General features: G+C 40.9%; 1 protein-coding gene across 1 annotated transcript in view; it reads right to left on the bottom strand.

The window, feature by feature from the left end:
• LOC117528659 (transmembrane protease serine 9-like) overlaps positions 1–22518 on the bottom strand; it is a 68632-nt gene that overhangs the window by 20642 nt on the left and 25472 nt on the right. The window contains exons 3-6 of the mRNA XM_034191288.1: positions 22262–22421; positions 7283–7551; positions 3723–3868; positions 2953–3631 (exon numbers count right to left, since the gene is read on the bottom strand). Of these exons, the coding sequence (XP_034047179.1) occupies positions 2953–3631; positions 3723–3868; positions 7283–7551; positions 22262–22421 (1254 nt within the window). The remainder of the gene's footprint in view (positions 1–2952; positions 3632–3722; positions 3869–7282; positions 7552–22261; positions 22422–22518) is intronic.

The following is a 22518-nucleotide window of genomic DNA, read 5'->3' as shown; positions in this document are numbered from 1 at the left end:
GCGTTACAGCGCTACATACAGGCCTGGCATGTGTACTACAGCATTTTCAAGTGGTTTTACTGGATCTGTGGGGACGGAGATATTTCTTGAATGTAACACTTTTTGAAAATGATGAAGAGAAAGATTGTATAGTAAAAATTCAGTTTCAGTTTAGACAAGTCCTTAAAAACATGAAATTAAATTAAAATAATAAATGAGGAATTATTTTCATGGGAGTACTATGGGTGTGCTATGACAAATCCAGGGAGTGCTCTAGCACCCCCTAGCGCCCCCCTGGCACTGCCCATGCACTGTGTGCTTCTTACCCTGTGTGCTGGTATACAATGCTGCTGGAAGCTTAATTTCACTAAGGGAGTCTTCCCAAGGAATTAATAAAGTTCTGTCTAATTAAGCTGCAGAAACATCTCAAGGATGATCAGTGGAAACAGGAGTCACCTGAGCTCATTTTTGAGCTTCATGGCAAAGGCTGTGAATACTTATGTACATTTTCACATTGTCATTATGGGGTACTGTGTCCAGAATATTGAGGGGAAAAAATGAAATGCATCCATTTGGAATAAGATTCCATAAAAATAACATGAGTTTATCAACCTTGACATCAGAAAAAAATGACGAGTGCGGGATGATTTTTGATTTTATTTTATTGCTTTTATTTTTCTATTTTTTAGTTTTCTCTGATACAAGAGAGAAGGTTTTCTTCAAAGATGTGAAATTTCAGCTACAGTTTGCCAAAACTCACCTTGCAGCCATTGTACTTCATGTCCAAGCTACCTCCATTATCAAGTGGCAAGTTCTGAGCCCGGCTCGGTTAACTTCGGCCGTCTTCGGCCAAAGCATACTCACCACAGAGCGGACGTGCCGGTTATTGCACCAGCTGTACCGCCGTCGATGAAATTTGCCAATAAATAAATAAATAAATTGATGTGGGGCGATTTTGGCATGGGGCAGGGATGATTAACTATTTATTTATTTATTTTTAGGGCGTAAAGGATGTAACATAAAAATGTGGAAAAAGTGCAGCGATATGAATACTTTGTGGGTGCACCGTATGAATATATCTCCAGTATACAACCCCTGGCAAAAATGATCGAATCACCGGCCTCGGAGGATGTTCATTCAGTTGTTTAATTTTGTAGAAAAAAAGCAGATCACAGACATGACACAAAACTAAAGTCATTTCAAATGGCAACTTTCTGGCTTTAAGAAACGCTATAAGAAATCAGGGAAAAAAAATTGTGGCAGTCAGTAACTGTTACTTTTTTAGACCAAGCAGAGGGAAAAAATATGGAATCACTCAATTCTGAGCAAAAAATTATGGAATCATGAAAAACAAAAGAACGCTCCAACACATCACTAGTATTTTGTTGTACCACCTCTGGCTTTTATAACAGCTTGCAGTCTCTGAGGCATGGACTTAATGAGTGACAAACAGTACTCTTCATCAATCTGGCTCCAACTTTCTCTGATTGCTATTGCCAGATCAGCTTTGCAGGTTGGAGCCTTTTCATGGACCATTTTCTTCAACTTCCACCAAAGATTTTCAATTGGATTAAGATCCGGACTATTTGCAGGCCATGACATTGACCCTATGTGTCTTTTTGCAAGGAATGTTTTCACAGTTTTTGCTCTATGGCAAGATGTATTATCATCTTGAAAATGATTTCATCATCCCCAAACATCCTTTCAATTGATGGGATAAGAAAAGTGTCCAAAATATCAACGTAAACTTGTGCATTTATTGATGATGTAATGACAGGCATCTCCCCAGTGCCTTTACCTGACATGCAGCCCCATATCATCAATGACTGTGGAAATTTACATGTTCTCTTCAGGCAGTCATCTTTATAAATCTCATTGGAACGGCACCAAACAAAAGTTCCAGCATCATCACCTTGCCCAATGCAGATTCGAGATTTATCACTGAATATGACTTTCATCCAGTCATCCACAGTCCACGATTGCTTTTCCTTAGCCCATTGTAACCCTGTTTTTTTCTGTTTAGGTGTTAATGATGGCTTTCGTTTAGCTTTTCTGTATGTAAATCCCATTTCCTTTAGGCGGTTTCTTACAGTTCGGTCACAGACATTGACTCCAGTTTCCTCCCATTCATTCCTCATTTGTTTTGTTGTGCATTTTCGATTTTTGAGACATATTGCTTTAAGTTTTCTGTCTTGACGCTTTGATGTCTTCCTTGGTCTACCAGTATGTTTGCCTTTAACAACCTTCCCATGTTGTTTGTATTTGGTCCAGAGTTTAGACACAGCTGACTGTGAACAACCAACATCTTTTGCAACATTGCATGATGATTTACCCTCTTTTAAGAGTTTGATAATCCTCTCCTTTGTTTCAATTGACATCTCTCATGTTGGAGCCATGATTCATGTCAGTCCACTTGGTGCAACAGCTCTCCAAGGTGTGATCACTCCTTTTTAGATGCAGACTAATGAGCAGATCTGATTTGATGCAGGTGTTAATTTTGGGGATGAAAATTTACAGGGTGATTCCATAATTGTTTCCTCAGAATTGAGTGAGCCCATATTTTTTCCCTCTGCTTGGTCTAAAAAAGTAACTATTACTGACTGCCACAATTATTTTTCCTGATTTCTTATAATGTTTCTTAAAGCCAGAAAGTTGCCATTTGAAATGACTTTAGTTTTGTGTTATGTCTGTGATCTGCTTTTTTTCTACAAAATTAAACAACTGAATGAACATCCTCCGAGGCCGGTGATTCCATAATTTTTGCCAGGGGTTGTATTACCACCACTCACAATGATGAGTGTGTTTGCTTCATGGTGGGACAAGTTACAGCATTAGCTCACCTCCAAAATCACATTTAATTTAAGTTAAAGTATTTCCGAGAATGCAGGAGTATAATACATTTTGCATTTCTCTGTCAATATGTGGTAAAACATTTATAAATCCATTCACAAACACTGGATTTCATATACTCACATTTGGCTGTGACTGTTGTAGGTACAGGAACTTTGACTGACGGTGTAGTGGTGGCTGTGGTAGTGGTTGGAGGCACGGTAGTGGTTGTTGTAGTAGTGGTTGGATGCATGGTGGTGGCCGTAGTAGTGGCTGGATGTGCAGTGGTGGTCTTAGAGGTTGTAACAGTGCTTGGATGTGCGGTGGTAGTCATAGTGGTTGTAGTTGCGGTTGGAGGTGTAGTGGTGGCTGTGGTAGTGGTTGGAGGTGTGGTGGTTGTAGTTGCGGTTGGAGGTGTAGTGGTGGCTGTGGTAGTGGTTGGAGGTGTGGTGGTTGTAGTTGCGGTTGGAGGTGTAGTGGTGGCTGTGGTAGTGGTTGGAGGTGTGATTCGCTGTAAAGTTGTGGTTGGAGGTGTGGTCATTGTAGTTGTGGTTGGCGATGTGGTGGTGGTCATAGTGGTGGTTGGAAGTGGCGGTACACCATTACAGGAGACACTGAGGTCACTGTCGGTCCCAGTGGATGTGTAGATGATGAAGCCAGGCTGGTCTGAGGTGATGTAACTTTTAATCCAGGTCTCATACACAGACACTCTGGTGTAGACTCCAGGGAAATTAGGCTCAGCACAACCCTCTCCAAAACTCACAATTCCAGCCTGGACCCAAACAGTGTTATTCTTGATCACCAGCGGACCACCTGAGTCACCCTTTGAACACAGGACCATTCTGAGTGAACGTGGATGAAGGATGTTTATGGAAAATATGATCTGAAGAAACACTGTGTGATTTCATGATTACCTGGCAGGCGTCCTTCCCACCCTCCTGAAATCCGGCACAGATCATGTTGCTGGTGATGACTGAAGCTCCATAGTCACACTTGCATGTTCTGGGACCTACAATTGGCACCTTCACCTCCTGAAGATTTTGTGGAGAAGGAAGCGAGACTAAAGAGACACAAATTGAATTTAATAACAACAAATATGAAACATGCTTTTAAAGCATTTTCACAAAGTTGAACTTACATTAGCCAAGCTCGCGGGAACGCCTTTTCAAACAGGACCCAGGACCTTCATCCTGCTACATACTTTAGCCAAGCTAGCGAGAACGTCTTTTCAATCAGGACCCAGGACCTTCATCCTGCTACATACGTTAGCCAAGCTAGCGGGAACGCCTTTTCAATCAGGACCCAGGACCTTCATCCTGCTACAATTGCTTATCATCTGCTTATTTTTGCTGGTCTCATTTCTGTTATCTGTAGTACTTTAATGTCAGATTTTGTTATCACTTAGTCTCTGTTTTACTTATAGTTTATTTCTCAGTCTGTTCCACTTTAGTTTTGCCATAGCGTTTAATTTCCTATTATTTGATCAGTTTTTATGTAGTTTATTTTCTGTTTATTATCTTCTGGTTTGCTTTTCAGTCCTGTTCTAGTTTGTTTTGCCAGTTCGTGTTTCTTTTGTCATTAGTTGTCATGTCAGTAATTCTTTTCACTCCTGACTTACACCTGCCTGTCTCATCCTGTCTTCGTCTGCCCCGTGTCTGCACTCATCTGAGTTCTCATGTATTCACGCCCAGTTTCATTGTTATCACAGTCTCCCTCTGATCATTGCACTCTCTTGTCCTGCACCTGCACTTCCTCATCTTTCTTGGCCAAACCCAGTTTTGTTTGTCATTTCCTTGCCCACTTGTCACTGCCTTTTCTTGCATCTCTTTTCTTCTCTTGGATTCACCTGACCACACCCCCTTCCAGATCCTTCTCCCACCACGTGCATCTCGTTATCAATTTACCACCTGTTCTTATCTGAACTGCTTTTGTTCACTTCCTCCCTGCCCGTTTGTCGACTTTGTCACTTACCAGCTCATGTCACAGTTCTGGTGTTTGTCTAGCTGTGTATTTGGCCCCTGCTCTGTGTTTTGGAACCCGTTTTTGCCTCTGCTCTGATTGCCTAATTGCTGGTTTACTGAACCCTGCTTGTTTTGGACCTCGACTTATTGCCTCGCCCTTATCTGTACTTTTGCATCGTGGACTGCTTGCCTGTGTACCGTACCCGTGTCTGCATTAAAGACCCAGCCTTTACTCATACACCAGTCTGTGAGTCTGCATGTTGCGTCCAGCCTCAGTCAGTGCCTCATTACCTCCCAGCCTGACAATAAGATGAAGCGTGCCACAGACGTGCGGAACTCCTCCGCACGTCTGTCTTAATGTGCTGAAAAAGTGCTGATGTCCACGTCTTTTCACAATTCCTGTGCTAGTCAGAATACATACCGGATCAAGACAGCGTCCAGTTTAGAAATGAACGGCACATTTCACTGTTACAGGAGTTTTTGTCATGGAAAGAGGAGCGGCTCCACTGCGACATGGCGCAAAGCAACGCCGTGATGAAGCCTCACAGGACATGTTGGGGCATGTCCAGCTCATGCACAATCGCAATCGGATAATCACACAACTGAAAAGCAACTGGAATCCGTCTGAAAGCCATCTCAAAGCCGTCCTGTGAGACCAACACCGAGGTGGTTTTGTCCTGCGTAATGAACGGCTCCGTGGCGCGTCCCTCCGCTTTTCTTTCCATGAAAAAAACTCCTGTAACAGTGGAATGTGCCAAAAAAGTGCTGATGTCCACGCCTTCTGCCTTTTTGTGAAAGTCAGACGAGGTCCCGGATCAACAAAGCCTTCACGTTGGAAATGATCTGGTTGTTTCAGCGGGGTCTGAGCATGTGGATCGGCGCTCAGAGCGCGGCGCGCTCTCAGCAGTTGTGGGCTGTCCTTAAAGCGGCAGTAACACTCCTTAATCTGTATAATCCCCATAAAATCGTCCCTGAAAGCCATATTAATTTTCCGAACGGTGTCCACCTGGAGGTCTCTCACAGTTTCTGGAAAAAAATTGATGCAGCAAAGCTCCAAATCGTTCAGACATTTTATTTGCAATAAAAGTCCGACGAGAGGGTGGACCAGTGCTCACACAAAGCCTGCTCACAGGCGAATGACGCAACCGACAGGCGTGAAAAAACTCACGCATGCGCACGAAGGTTCAAGCTTGTCTGATGCAATCACACGTGATTCAAATCCATATGGTTTTTGAAAAAAATAAAAAGGTCTGATACTTTCTGAGCAGACCTTGTACATTTCAACGGTTCCTTTGCACTCCGGGGAGTGGACATTATTATACTGGTATGTGCAGGACATACTGGACATACCGGCAGACATACCCTGCAAGATATGTCTCGAGGTTCCATCCTATGTGCTCAAATCGTTTCGGATCGCGTTTTTCCACCATCAGAACATTTCAATTGCGGTTAGATGGTCCTCAGAACATATGGACTGACATCGGACAGGTGTCCCATCTCGACCACACCCGGAGAATTATGAACATGTGCTTCACACATGATTTTGACCAAGTGTGTCGACGTCTGCAGATGTCTGTCAGAACATTTTGGAACTGATATCCGACACCTTTCGGCTGTGCACCATTTCATAAGTCGACGGCACTCCTCGGCGATGTGTGACAGGGGTATAATTAGGATGGTTAAATGCAGAGGACACATTTCATTGTATATATGTACAATGACAAAGACTATTCTATTCTATTTCATTCCATTGTATTCTATCGGTCCATGGGACGAAAATAAAGGAACATTATCTGTGTGTTGGTCTGACCCCCCACTGCATATGTCCCTGTTCAAATTGTAGACTTAAGCAGGACACCATCAGTGTAATTATGATGTGTAATTGTAGCCCAGTCTCACTTTGATCATGATCCTGTCACAAAATGAGCCGTATTTTTGTTACACTTTTTCAAATTTTACTATTTCTTACCCTACCCCTTCCCCAAACCCTAACCCATACAGACCCCCCCCCCCCCCCCCCCCGTGTCACCTTAAATTTTGTGATTCTGTCACGAAATTAATTTATAACAAAATCATGAAAACGTTGTGTATTTTGTGATAGTATGATGAACTAATAGATTCATCCACTTTTGGTGATGCCATCAGGAACTGACCTGAGTTCAGGTTGTGTAATTGATGTAGGATTTTCAAAAACTACTTCAAAGTAATGAAGTATTCAATAAGTTACTAAAAACCAATATCTGCACCACTCGTGGATTTAGTTCCCTCCGAGGAAAAAGTCTAAATACAAGAAAATCTGTGAATTTGGAAATTCTCACAAATCTCTTCGTACGAGTGATTCTTGAATGAGGCCCAATAATCATCAGCCAATCCAAATCTATAGTCTGTGCACTTTTATTCTTAGTCCAATTTGATGTTTTCTCACAGCTTGAAATGCATTTTAATGTTTTGTTTGTTTTCTGTTTCATTTGTCTCTCACTAAAAAAAGCACTGATGTTGGCTTCATGACCCACCTGTTTCACTGATCTTCCCCCAGCCAGTGACGTAGGTGTCGGTGCCAGCGTTGAAGGTGCTGCCCGATGCTGCCAGGCAGACTGGCAAAATGTAGGCTGTGAAATTCACGTCAACTGAGAGCTGCAGGAGGCTGATGTCATTATCGAAGGTCCCTGAAACGTAGCCAGGATGCTGAATGATCTGCGTCACTGATCGAGACACCTCGTTAGGGTTGGACCCCTGTTGAAGCAGACGACCCAGATGCACAGTCCACTCACCCGCTGTGGTGCTGAGAATCAGAGCAGGTGTAAAGGTTGTGAACCAGGCTGCTGTAGTCACAGTTTATGTGAGTGCAACAGTTTGTCGGCTCCTAATAAGTGCCAGACTGGATTTGATTTATAAAGGAAAATAATGAAAATTATCAGGTGTGGCCAAACTTTTGCATACGACTGTAAATAAATCAAATGAATCAATAAGTGACAATGATTTTATTACGTCCTTGGCAGATGTAATAATAATCCACTTCAGATTATTTGCATAGCGTTTGTCATCAGAAATATACATGTGGACAGATGGATCACAATAACGCAATGATTATGACATAATTTGAATAAAGAAAATAGCCCGAGTATGTTTTTTCATCACACCAAAAGGATGTGACCTCAGTGGAAATACGTCTCAATCTTTTTGTGTTATCCTTGAAATTTTACATGTTTTGTCAATGTGGGTTTTTTGTTTGTTTGTTTGCTTTTATGTACTTGATGAATTTCCAAATAAATGAAATCTGGAAAAAGTTGGGCTCTTCTCCCAGCATTCCTGGACTGACTGTAGTGTATTTCTGTGACTCAGGACATGTGTGTTCAGGAAGAGTTTGTTCATCTCATGAACAGTCACACCTGTCATCCATCATCAAAGCAGAATCCACTAACCTACCAGCAGGTGGCAGTCATGTCCATGGGACACAAGGAAAACAAAGTTGCTTTTTGGCTTGATGTGCTGCATCAAAGTTCACCGGATGCAAAGGTGTTTGTCCTCATTATGTATTATTTCAGCTTTGGAAGGGTTTTTGTGACGCTGCAGCTTAATTGCTCTCTGAATTATAAATGATTACCTCATTAAAACTGGGTGATGCACTTAACACTAGAACTACCAGCCTTTTCTCACTACTCCTTTTTCTACCCGAGGGTGCCAAATGGCACCGCTGGGGTAATTTACCACTCTTTAGGCCACCTTTTCTTATGTGAATGCAGCCATTAGATTGGAATGTGCCAGTACCAGAGTCACAGGCAGTTTGAGCCTAGTGTTGACTCTTATTCTTTGTCTTCAAATGATCATTTGTTGCTCTCTGTTCCATTTGCCTGCACAGAACTGGGAAAAAGGGCTTTTGTTTACTTGGCTCTGTCTACATGGATCATGCTGCAAAAAGACTGGAAATTAACTGAACTTGTTTCATTGAGCACATTTAAGTCCAGACTTGAGATGACCTCTTTAAATTGTAACTGTTTGTTAATCTTATTTATTTTAATTGTGTGAATTGAATTTGAATTGTAGTGTAACTTTTTCTGCCTCTTGGCCAGGACTCCCTTGCAAAAGAAATTTTTAATCTCAGTGAGACTTTCCTGGTTAAATAAATGTAAATAATAATAATAATAATAATAATAATGATAATAATAATAATAATAATAATAATAATAATAATAATTCAAGGATTCAAGGAACTTTATTTTCATACCAACTCACATTTCCATGTTAGCGGTACAAAATTTGTACTCAGTTCCCGGTTATTTAAAAACATAAATAATAATTAAATATAACCTGTTAAAATGAATCAGAATAATAACCAATATTACGACATTTAATACCAAGTATAGATACATAACTATGATATTGCACTGGGAATTAATAAAAACCAATATTGCACATATGGTGCACACAGGGTTTTTGCATATGGACAATTAAAGTGGTTTAGTGCAGTCTATATATGATGATGTAATTCTTATAGAGCACAGCTCGAGTTCAACAGCCTTACAGCCTCAGGAAAGAAGCTGCTTCTCAGCCTAGTAGTTCTGCTCTGAATGCTCGTGAACCTCCTGCCTGAGGGAAGGAGCTGAAACAAACTGTGTGCGGGATGGGAGGAGTCCCTCAGAATGCGGAGAGCCCTTTCCCTACACCATGATAAGTAACGATCCGAGGTGGTGGGAAGGCTGCCCCCTACAATCCTCTGTGCAGCCGTTACCACCCTCTGCAGAGCCCCTCTCTCAACAGCTGTGCAGCTGCCGTGCCACACACTAATACAGGTGCAGAGGATGCTCTCCACTGTACAGTGATAGAAGCTCCTCAAAATGGAGCTCCTAAGTCCAGCTCTCCACAGCTTCCTAAGGAAATAGAGGCGTTGATGGGTTTTCTTGACCAAATGAGAGGTATTGGCACCCCAGGTGAGATCACTAGATATGTGCACACCCAGGTACCTAAAGCTGGAGACCACTTCCACAGCTGGTCCTCCAATATACAAAGGAGAAGGAGGGCCCTTGTTTCTCCTAAAATCCACGACCATTTCCTTGGTTTTCTTCACATTGATGCAGAGATTGTTATCTCTGCACCACTGCACCAGATGTTCCACCTCCTCTCTGTATCAATTCAATCAATTTTTTTTTTATATAGTGCCAAATCACAACAAACAGTTGCCCCAAGGCGCTTTATATTGCAAGGCAAGGCCATACAATAATTATGTAAAACCCCAACGGTCAAAACGACCCCCTGTGAGCAAGCACTTGGCTACAGTGGGAAGGAAAAACTCCCTTTTAACAGGAAGAAACCTCCAGCAGAACCAGGCTCAGGGAGGGGCAGTCTTCTGCTGGGACTGGTTGGGGCTGAGGGAGAGAACCAGGAAAAAGACATGCTGTGGAGGGGAGCAGAGATCGATCACTAATGATTAAATGCAGAGTGGTGCATACAGAGCAAAAAGAGAAAGAAACAGTGCATCATGGGAACCCCCCAGCAGTCTACGTCTATAGCAGCATAACTAAGGGATGGTTCAGGGTCACCTGATCCAGCCCTAACTATAAGCTTTAGCAAAAAGGAAAGTTTTAAGCCTAATCTTAAAGTAGAGAGGGTGTCTGTCTCCCTGATCTGAATTGGGAGCTGGTTCCACAGGAGAGGAGCCTGAAAGCTGAAGGTTCTGCCTCCCATTCTACTCTTACAAACCCTAGGAACTACAAGTAAGCCTGCAGTCTGAGAGCGAAGCGCTCTATTGGGGTGATATGGTACTACGAGGTCCCTAAGATAAGATGGGACCTGATTATTCAAATCCTTATAAGTAAGAAGAAGAATTTTAAATTCTATTCTAGAATTAACAGGAAGCCAATGAAGAGAGGCCAATATGGGTGAGATATGCTCTCTCCTTCTAGTCCCCGTTAGTACTCTAGCTGCAGCATTTTGAATTAACTGAAGGCTTTTCAGGGAACTTTTAGGACAACCTGATAATAATGAATTACAATAGTCCAGCCTAGAGGAAATAAATGCATGAATTAGTTTTTCACTCTGAGACCTTTCTAATTTTAGAGATATTGCGTAAATGCAAAAAAGCAGTCCTACATATTTGTTTAATATGCGCTTTGAATGACATATCCTGATCAAAAATGACTCCAAGATTTCTCACAGTATTACTAGAGGTCAGGGTAATGCCATCCAGAGTAAGGATCTGGTTAGACACCATGTTTCTAAGATTTGTGGGGCCAAGTACAATAACTTCAGTTTTATCTGAGTTTAAAAGCAGGAAATTAGAGGTCATCCATGTCTTTATGTCTGTAAGAAAATCCTGCAGTTTAGCTAATTGGTGTGTGTCCTCTGGCTTCATGGATAGATAAAGCTGGGTATCATCTGCGTAACAATGAAAATTTAAGCAATACCGTCTAATAATACTGCCTAAGGGAAGCATGTATAAAGTGAATAAAATTGGTCCTAGCACAGAACCTTGTGGAACTCCATAATTAACCTTAGTCTGTGAAGAAGATTCCCCATTTACATGAACAAATTATAATCTATTAGACAAATATGATTCAAACCACCGCAGCGCAGTGCCTTTAATACCTATGGCATGCTCTAATCTCTGTAATTAAATTTTATGGTCAACAGTATCAAAAGCAGCACTGAGGTCTAACAGAACAAGCACAGAGATGAGTCCACTGTCTGAGGCCATAAGAAGATCATTTTTAACCTTCACTAATGCTGTTTCTGTACTATGATGAATTCTAAAACCTGACTGAAACTCTTCAAATAGACCATTCCTCTGCAGATGATCAGTTAGCTGTTTTACAACTACCCTTTCAAGAATTTTTGAGAGAAAAGGAAGGTTGGAGATTGGCCTATAATTAGCTAAGATAGCTGGGTCAAGTGATGGCTTTTTAAGTAATGGTTTAATTACTGCCACCTTAAAAGCCTGTGGTACATAGCCAACTAACAAAGATAGATTGATCATATTTAAGATCGAAGCATTAAATAATGGTAGGGCTTCCTTGAGCAGCCTGGTAGGAATGGGGTCTAATAGACATGTTGATGGTTTGGATGAAGTAACTAATGAAAATAACTCAGACAGAACAATCTGAGAGAAAGAGTCTAACCAAATACCGGCATCACTGAAAGCAGCCAAAGATAACGATACGTCTTTGGGATGGTTATGAGTAATTTTTTCTCTAATAGTTAAAATTTTGTTAGCAAAGAAAGTCATGAAGTCATTACTACTTAAAGTTAATGGAATACTCAGCTCAATAGAGCTCTGACTCTTTGTCAGCCTGGCTACAGTGCTGAAAAGAAACCTGGGGTTGTTCTTATTTTCTTCAATTAGTGATGAGTAGAAAGATGTCCTAGCTTTACGGAGGGCTTTTTTATAGAGCAACAGACTCTTTTTCCAGGCTAAATGAAGGTCTTCTAAATTAGTGAGACGCCATTTCCTCTCCAACTTACGGGTTATCTGCTTTAAGCTGTGAGTTTGTGAGTTATACCACGGAGTCAGGCACTTCTGATTTAAAGCTCTCTTTTTCAGAGGAGCTACAGCATCCAAAGTTGTCTTCAATGAGGATGTAAAACTATTGACGAGATACTCTATCTCACTTACAGAGTTTAGGTAGCTACTCTGCACTGTGTTGGTATATGGCATTAGAGAACATAAAGAAGGAATCATATCCTTAAACCTAGTTACAGCGCTTTCTGAAAGACTTCTAGTGTAATGAAACTTATTCCCCACTGCTGGTAGTCCATCAGAGTAAATGTAAATGTTATTAAGAAATGATCAGACAGAAGGGAGTTTTCAGGGAATACTGTTAAGTCTTCTATTTCCATACCATAAGTCAGAACAAGATCTAAGATATGATTAAAGTGGTGGGTGGACTCATTTACATTTTGAGCAAAGCCAGTAGAGTCTAATAATAGATTAAATGCAGTGTTGAGGCTGTCATTCTCAGCATCTGTGTGGATGTTAAAATCACCCACTATAATTATCTTATCTGAGCTAAGCACTAAGTCAGACAAAAGGTCTGAAATTCACAGAGAAACTCACAGTAACGACCAGGTGGACGATAGATAATAACAAATAAACTGGTTTTTGGGACTTCCAATTGGATGGACAAGACTAAGAGTCAAGCTTTCAAATGAATTAAAGCTCTGTCTGGGTTTTTGATTAATTAATAAGCTGGAATGGAAGATTGCTGCTAATCCTCCGCCTCGGCCTGTGCTACGAGCATTCTGACAGTTAGTGTGACTCGGGGGTGTTGACTCATTTAAACTAACATATTCATCCTGCTGTAACCAGGTTTCTGTAAGGCAGAATAAATCAATATGTTGATCAATTATTATATCATTTACCAACAGGGACTTAGAAGAGAGAGACCTAATGCTTAATAGACCACATTTAACTGTTTTAGTCTGTGGTGCAGTTGAAGGTGCTATATTATTTTTTCTTTTGAATTTTTATGCTTAAATAGATTTTTACTGGTTATTGGTGGTCTGGGAGCAGGCACCGTCTCTACGGGGATGGGGTAATGAGGGGATGGCAGGCGGAGAGAAGCTGCAGAGAGGTGTGTAAGACTACAACTCTGCTTCCTGGTCCCAACCCTGGATAGTCACGGTTTGGAGGATTGAAGAAAATTGGCCAGATTTCTAGAAATGAGAGCTGCTCCATCCAAAGTGGGATGGATGCCGTCTCTCCTAACAAGACCAGGTTTTCCCCAGAAGCTTTGCCAATTTTCTATGAAGCCCACCTCATTTTTTGGACACCACTCAGACAGCCAGCAATTCAAGGAGAACATGCGGCTAAACATGTCACTCCCGCTGCTGTGTCATCCGCAAACTTCACTATATGCCAGCTAGGATGTCTTGCTAAGCAATCATATGTTAGCAGAGTGAACAGAAGGGGACTCAGCACACAGCCTGAGGTGAGCCAGTGCTGAGGGTGATAGAAGAGGAGATGGTATTGTGGATCCTTACAGTCTGTGGACGGTTGGTCAGGAAGTTCAAAACCCAATTCCCCAGTGTGGAGCTCAAACCAAGGGAGCAGAGCTTCTGCACCAGGGTCTGTGGGATGATGGTGTTGAAAGCAGAGGAAAAGTCCAGAAAGAGCAGGGGGACATATGAATTCCTGCTCTCCAAATGGGTGAGGGCTGAGTAAATCAACGATGAAATGGCATCATCAGTGGAGCGGTTCCTCTTGTAGGCATACTGGTGAGGATCTACAGTGACATCAATGTAGTCTTTGATATGGACCATGACCAACCTCTTGAAGCACTTCATAACTACCGGAGTTAAAGCTATCGGTCGGTAGTCATTCAGGCTTCTCACTGTAGAACATTTGGGGACGGGGACAATTGTGGCAGTCTTTAAGCAGGTGGGGACGGCTGCCAAAGTCAGTGATGTGTTAAAAATGTCTGTCAGCACCTCAGACAGCTGGTATGCACAGTCCCTCAATACCCGCCCCGGAATATTGTCAGGACCTGCAGCCTTATTGTCAGGACCTTAATATATACAAGTGCATCTCACAAAATTAGAATATTGTGAAAAAGTTCAATACTTTTTTCAAATTACTACTGCTCCTGTCATGGTTCACACTTCTGGTGCTTAATTTATGATATCTGGGTTTATATTTCTAGTGTCATCTGTGTCCTCTGATTCAGGAGGTGATTAGAGCCATTTTCAACAGCCAATTTGCAGAATGAAATGATTAATCTGCCATGAAATAATTATTTTATATAGGCAGCATCCAGCGCAGAGCGCGTGGCAGCCGGTAGAGCAAAGAACGGCGTCCAGCTGTGAACACAGCGCATCTGATTTGCATCCGCCGCAAATCAGATGCAAAGCAGACATAATAAAACGCTTTATTCGTGACCAGTCTGTATGCAGTCGCTACAACTTATTTTAGTTCGTGATGTGGACATGATGGACACGCAAAATATCCTTTTTACACACTCTCCCAGTCCGCTGCCAAGCCGCAAATCCCTGTCAGTTGCGGATATCAGCAGATGATGGTGAATATACAGCACATAGATTGCGTATGTTTGTGTATGTATTGAGTATGTATGAAGTATGTAAGGTGGATGTCATCCGCAGCCAAAATTTTGTGCAGCTCAAAAATCCTGGTAACGGAAAAACGTGCCTCTGGAGATAATTGCGGATGTGTGCGTATGTCGGCCGACTCATACAAGCATGTTTCACGCATATTGCGGATGTTAAGAAAATATGAGCCAATTTTGTGCGCAATCCATACGCAAATCCTCCTAAATGCCAGTGGGACCGGGCCCTAATATAACACGGTTTCAGCATTTATTTTTTATATTTCAGCAGCTCCCAACCCAGTCAGTTGGGAGCTGTGTCAGTCAGTCAGTTGGGAGCTGCGTCAGTCAGTCAGTTGGGAGCTGCGTCAGTCACAGTCAGTCAGAGCTGTGTGTCGTCAGAGCGAGCTGCAAAAAGTTTGTACCTGAGTTTTCTGAGGTGGTGTTTGTAGTTGCCATCTGCCACGCCGGTGTTTGCCAACCCGGACAGTGGGAATACCACCTCAACCGGCAACTTAGCCCCGCGACTGGACAGCAACAACGTCCGAGGCCCGCCCAACGTGGTGAATTCACTGAGGCCGTGCGCTGCGTCATTAAAGCCGCGCGTCACGAGTGCCGCTTCCCCGAGGCCTCGTGCAGCCACCGCGGATCCATCAGCACGGAAACACCGAGGCCGCGCGGCACCAGCGCAGTGCAGATCCATCCCGGTGACAAACAACGCAGGCTGTTAACATCGGCGATCGACAAGCTGCTCATAAGCCGACCATGGGGCCTAAGAAGGTTCTGACAGCGGAGGAAGGTGACGATATTAAAAAATCTCTGGACTTTCTATCAGAGGAGATTTCTGTTGTGAAGCAGCAACAGAAATCTATCATGGATCTGGTGGAGGAGGTGAAGGCATTACGGCTCCAGAACGCCGAGAAAGACCGGCATCTGGTGCAGCTGGAAAATAGAGTGGCTGAATTGGAGCAGTACACCAGAATTAACGACGTCATCATCACAGGTCTTCATATCAAACCACGGTCCTACGCACGGGCGGTAACAGATGAGAGCGGAGGGGAGCCCAGTGAACAGGAGGTCAGCTCTGTGGAAAAACAGGTTGCTGATTTCCTCCTATCTAAAGGTATAGAAATGGATTTAAATAACATTGAAGCGTGCCACCCTCTGCCCCGGAGAAATGACGGTGATAAACGAACCGTCATCATGAGATTCATCAACAGAAAACACAAAACAGCACTGTTAAAACAAGGAAGAAAACTGAAAGGGACAAACGTATTCATCAATGAACATCTCACCAAACGGAATGCCGACATCGCCAGGAAAGCACGCTTCTTAAAGAAACAGGGAAAAATCCAGCACACATGGACTTCAAACTGTAAAATATTCATCAAACTGAACGGATCACCAGAACAAGCAAAAGTCATGGCAATAAGGAACATCGAGGAGCTGGACAAATATGAACAATAGGTATGAGGACTCAAACACATCACAGCACCATGATGCAGACTGGAGCAACCCACTCATCCACATCATCTACACCCGGAGACAAGAGAGACATAATGACTAAGGATAATGATCCGTTTATTTCTGCCCAGGAGCTCTGTCTAGATACATTTAATTATAATAACTCTGCTAACCACCCCTTCGAATCTGAAAATGATCCTGATACCTTTTTCAGTGAGAATATTGTGAGACAGTGCAAATATTTTACAGAAGAACAATTCAAAATTATAAAGTCAATTATGAAAATTTTTTCAATTATACATTTCAACAGCAGAAGTCTTTCTCGTAATCTGTCCACTATTAATGATTGTTTGAAAACATCCAAAAAACGTTTTTCAGTTATTGCAATTTCAGAAACATGGTTAAATGAGGATAATAAAGATCTGGTATATCTTGATGGTTATGAATTGTTCCTGGTTAATAGGCAGACGAGAAGGGGCGGAGGCGTTGCATTGTTTGTAAGGTCAGATTATAACTGTGAACTCATTAACAACATGTCATTTACAGTGGACAACATCATGGAATGTGTTACCATAGAAATTACATCTATAAACTCCAAAAACATAGTTGTTAGTTGCATTTACAGAGCTCCTGGGACAAATATTGACACCTTTGAAGACATTATCTTAGGAATGTACAACAAAATCAACAGAAATAAGCATTTATTTGTCTGTGGAGATTTCAATATAGATTTTTTAAACCCTCACAATCATCCACAAATTACCTCATTTATAAACACCTTGTACTGTTTAGGACTGTTTCCAACCATCATTCATCCTAGCAGAATAACTATGGACTCAACAACTCTCATTGACAATATTTTAACTAACGTTATATCCGGTAATCTTAGTGGGGGACTACTGGTCAGTGATATCAGTGATCACTTTGCAGTTTTCTCAGTCTTTGCATTGGAGGGTTGTTGTATGTATCGAAGCAATATCAAATTCATGAGTAGAAAAGTAACACCTGAAACAATTGATAATTTAAGGGAGGATTTATCAAGTCAGAATTGGTCAGATGTTTTTGTTGATGATGTTAACAGGTCATATGATGCTTTCATTTCCATTTTTTCCAGTTTGTATAATAAACACTGTCCATTTGTTGACAAAATATATAGAAATCAATATAGCAACAAACCATGGATAACTAAGGGACTTCAATCAATCAATCAATCAACTTTTTTCTTATATAGCGCCAAATCACAACAAACACTTGCCCCAAGGTGCTCCATATTGTAAGGCAAGGCCATACAATAATTATGAAAAACCCCAAAGGTCAAAACGACCCCCTATGAACAAGCACTTGGCCACAGTGGGAAGGAAAAACTCCCTTTTAACAGGAAGAAACCTCCAGCAGAACCAGGCTCAGGGAGGGGCAGTCTTCTGCTGAGACTGGTTGGGGCTGAGGGAAAAAACCAGGAAAAAGACATGCCGTGAAGGGGGGCAGAGATGGATCACTAATGATTACATGCAGAGTGATGCATACGGAGCAAAAAGAGAAAGAAACAGTGCAGACTTCAGAGGGCATGTAAAAAGAAAAACGTACTATATAAACAATTCATAAAACTACGAACTAAGGAAGCTGAAAGTAAGTATAAAACATATAAGAATAAGTTAATCAATATCATGAGACTCAGTAAAAAAACATATTATAATGAGTTACTTGTCAAAAATAGAAATAACATCAAAAACACATGGAACATATTAAATGAAATAGTAAAAAAGAATAGAGTAACTAGAGATTATCCTTCATTTTTTCAGAGTAACAACTACATCACGATTGATAACGACGAGTCTATTGCTGAACACTTTAATGAATACTTCGTTAATGTGGGTAAAAATCTTGCCAGTAAGATTGATTCATCAACTAATAACTTCTGGGTAAATAATTCAACGTTTAACAAATCTGTTTCAATGTTCATTGGTGGTACTCATGAAAGGGAAATACTTGATCTGGTTCATGGTTCAAAAAGTAAGAAATCGACTGATTTTAATAATTTGGATATGGCTTTATTAAAAAAGTTATTGATTGTATAGTAAAACCGTTCAATTATATTTGCAATATGTCACTAAGTACTGGTAAATTTCCTTCTCAAATGAAAATAGCCAAAGTAATTCCTCTGTTTAAAACTGGTGACAACACACATTTTCTAATTATAGACCTATATCACTCCTGCCACAATTTTCCAAATTTTGGAAAAAATATTTGCTAAAAGATTAAATGATTATTTACTGAAGCATAACATCATTTGTGAAGAACAATATGGATTCAGAAGGTCTCGAACTACATCACATGCTTTGATGGACTTTGTGGAAAGTATTGCAACTGCAATTGATAATAAACAATACACAATAGGTGTTTTTTTTATTTACAGAAAGCGTTTGACACAATTAACCATGGAATACTATTAAGTAAACTGCAGAAATATGGAATCAGAGGTCTGGCATATGAATGGATAGCTAGTTATTTACAAGGCAGATTTCAGTATGTTCAATTCAATAATACAAATTCTGAACTCAGGGATGTCACATGTGGGGTGCCGCAGGGCTCAGTGCTGGGTCCTTTGTTGTTTATAATCTATATAAATGATATAAGTTGGGTGTCGAGTTCACTGAGATGTGTCCTTTTTGCGGATGATACAACTGTGTTCTGTAGCGGTGAAAATCTTGAACAGCTTCTGGACATAGTGGAGAAAGAACTGGAAAAATTTAAGGTTTGGTTTGATGCTAATAAGTTGTCACTCAACCTTGGGAAAACTAAATGTATTATATTTGGAAATAAACAGGCACCCAAATGTAAAAATTTAACTATAAACAATAAGGAAATTGAGTTAGTAACAGAGAATAAATTTTTAGGTGTTATAATTGATAATAAACTTAGCTGGAAACCACATATAAATGATGTGAAATCAAAATTGTCAAAAACTATAGCCATTTTGTATAAAGCCAAAGACCTACTGCCGCAAGAAGGGTTACTTACTTTATATCATTCTCTGATGGCTTTGACCCAGCTATCTTAGCTAATTATAGGCCAATCTCCAACCTTCCTTTTCTCTCAAAGATTCTTGAGAGGGTAGTTGTAAAACAGCTAACTGATCACCTGCAGAGGAATGGTCTATTTGAAGAGTTTCAGTCAGGTTTTAGAATTCATCATAGTACAGAAACAGCATTAGTGAAGGTTACAAATGATCTTCTTATGGCTTCGGACAGTGGACTTATCTCTGTGCTTGTTCTGTTGGACCTCAGTGCTGCTTTTCATACTGTTGACCATAAAATTTTATTACAGAGATTAGAGCATGTCATAGGTATTAAAGGCACTGCGCTGCGGTGGTTTGAATCATATTTGTCTAATAGATTACAGTTTGTTCATGTAAATGGGGAATCTTCTTCACAGACTAAAGTTAATTATGGAGTTCCACAAGGTTCTGTGCTAGGACCAATTTTATTCACTTTATACATGCTTCCCTTAGGCAGTATTATTAGACGGTATTGCTTAAATTTTCATTGTTACGCAGATGATACCCAGCTTTATCTATCCATGAAGCCAGAGGATACACACCAATTAGCTAAACTGCAGGATTGTCTTACAGACATAAAGACATGGATGACCTCTAATTTCCTGCTTTTAAACTCAGATAAAACTGAAGTTATTGTACTTGGCCCCACAAATCTTAGAAGCATGGTGTCTAACCAGATCGTTACTCTGGATGGCATTTCCCTGATCTCTAGTAATACTGTGAGAAATCTTGGAGTCATTTTTGATCAGGATACGTCATTCAAAGCGCATATTAAACAAATATGTAGGACTGCCTTTTGCATTTACGCATATCTCTAAAATCAGAAAGGTCTTGTCTCAGAGTGATGCTGAAAAACTAATTCATGCATTTATTTCCTCTAGGCTGGACTATTGTAATTCATTATTATCAGGTTGTCCTAAAAGTTCCCTAAAAAGCCTTCAGTTGGTTCAGAATGCTGCAGCTAGAGTACTGACGGGGACTAGCAGGAGAGAGCATATCTCACCCGTGTTGGCCTCTCTTCATTGGCTTCCTGTTAATTCTAGAATAGAATTTAAAATTCTTCTTCTTACTTATAAGGTTTTGAATAATCAGGTCCCATCTTATCTTAGGGACCTCGTAGTACCATATTACCCCATTAGAGCGCTTCGCTCTCAGACTGCGGGCTTACTTGTAGTTCCTAGGGTTTGTAAGAGTAGAATGGAGGCAGAGCCTTCAGCTTTCAGGCTCCTCTCCTGTGGAACCAGCTCCCAATTCAGATCAGGGAGACAGATACCCTCTCTACTTTTAAGATTAGGCTTAAAACTTTCCTTTTCGCTAAGGCTTATTGTTAGGGCTGGATCGGGTGACCCTGGACCATCCCTTGGTTATGCTGCTTTAGACGTAGATTGTGGGGGGGTTCCCATGATGCACTGTTTCTTTCTCTTTTTGCTCCGTATGCATCACTCTGCATTTAATCATTAGTGATCGATCTCTGCCCCCTTCACGGCATGTCTTTTCCTGGGTTTTTTTTCCCTCAGCCCCAACCAGTCTCAGCAGAAGACTGCCCCTCCCTGAGCCTGGTTCTGCTGGAGGTTTCTTCCTGTTAAAAGGGAGTTTTTTCCTTCCCACTGTGGCCAAGTGCTTGCTCATAGGGGGTCGTTTTGACCGTTGGGGTTTTTCATAATTATTGTATGGCCTTGCCTTACAATATGGAGCGCCTTGGGGCAACTGTTTGTTGTGATTTGGCGCTATATAAGAAAAAAGTTGATTGATTGATTGATTGATGGTACCATATATGACATATTGTGTTGAGTCATGGGGAAACACTTACAAATCAAATACCAATCCAATATTCCTTTTGCAAAAACGAGCCATACGAATCATCTGCAATAAACAATATCGTGAACCAACCTCATTCTCTATTTTGTGTCTTTAAATTTATTAAAATTCATTGATTTGGTCGATTACATTACAATTCAAACTTATTTCGATGCGAAAAAACCAAGCCTTACCGAGACATGTCCAGAGTCTGTTCCGATTGAGGGAATCCAGATATAGTTTAAGAGGTTGTGCAATTTTTATGAAACCACCAGTAAGAACAAATGTAAAGGGTTTTTGTGTGTCTGTGGTTGGGGTGAGGAAATGGAACAAATGTTCAACAGAGGTTAGAATGAGTAGCACCTTAGTGAGATTTAAGAAACTACTCAAAAAGAACATTATGTCTAAGTATCATAAAGAAGCAAATATAATTTGATTATATGGAATGTTCAATTTATAAGTGGGACTTATTGTATATTTGAATGTGTGGGTATGTATATGCGTATGTAGATATATAGATATGGGTAGGTGTATATGTATATAAGTGACTGTGTATATGTATGTATATATTTATGTTTGTAAAGTATATACGTATGTATATAGGTATATGTGGCACAGCCCAAGCAGAGGGTCACCCCCAAGAGCCTGGTCTGCTTGAGGTTTCTTCCTTATAGGGAGTTTTTCCTCACCACAGTTGCCTAGTGCTTGCTCTGGGGGTTGGTAAGGTTAGTCCTTACTGGCGTAAAGTGCCTTGATTTGACTTTCTTATGATCTGGTACTATATAAATATAATTATAAGTGAATAGTATATTGATGTGTATGTCTGTGTGTCGACATGTAGTAGTGAATTTATATTTATGTAAATATGACTGATTAGAATTGTTGGACTTGTACGAGCAGGGGTGGGCGCTAATAAGCTTTGCTTCAGCTCACACCCTTTCGGACTCACTAGTTTTGTCTGTGTTTGTTTGTGGAATTGTTCATTTTTTTCTATTTGAATATTTTGTGTGCCGAATTAAAAAACTTTGTCACTTGTCACTTTGTCACTGTTTATTTATTTTTATCTTTTTGTGTTATGCATTCTAACCCATGTGTATTTCTGTTTGTATATATAATAGAATGAAATTTGAAGTTGAGCTGCTCACCCTGACGTGCAGTGAGCTGCAGTCAGAACCCATCTCTTGTTTATAAGAGATCCTCCACAGAAAATTGTTGGTGTCTGCAGACTGGCCTGCCAGGGCCAGCTGCCTGCAAGAGCATTTTGTCCCCCAACAATCCTGGCGTTCACAGTGGACATGCCGCAAACTACAGAGAGAAAGAGCACAAACACTCAGGATTAACACAATGGAAATCTCAGGGCCCATTTAGCAACAGTGATTCTGGATTTGACAACAAACAGGAA

This window comes from Thalassophryne amazonica, chromosome 16 (genome assembly GCF_902500255.1).
Source record: "Thalassophryne amazonica chromosome 16, fThaAma1.1, whole genome shotgun sequence".
Taxonomy (NCBI): Eukaryota; Metazoa; Chordata; class Actinopteri; order Batrachoidiformes; family Batrachoididae; genus Thalassophryne; species Thalassophryne amazonica.
The sequence above is the reverse complement of the archived record's forward strand: the minus strand, read 5'-3'. Positions and strand labels throughout refer to the sequence as shown.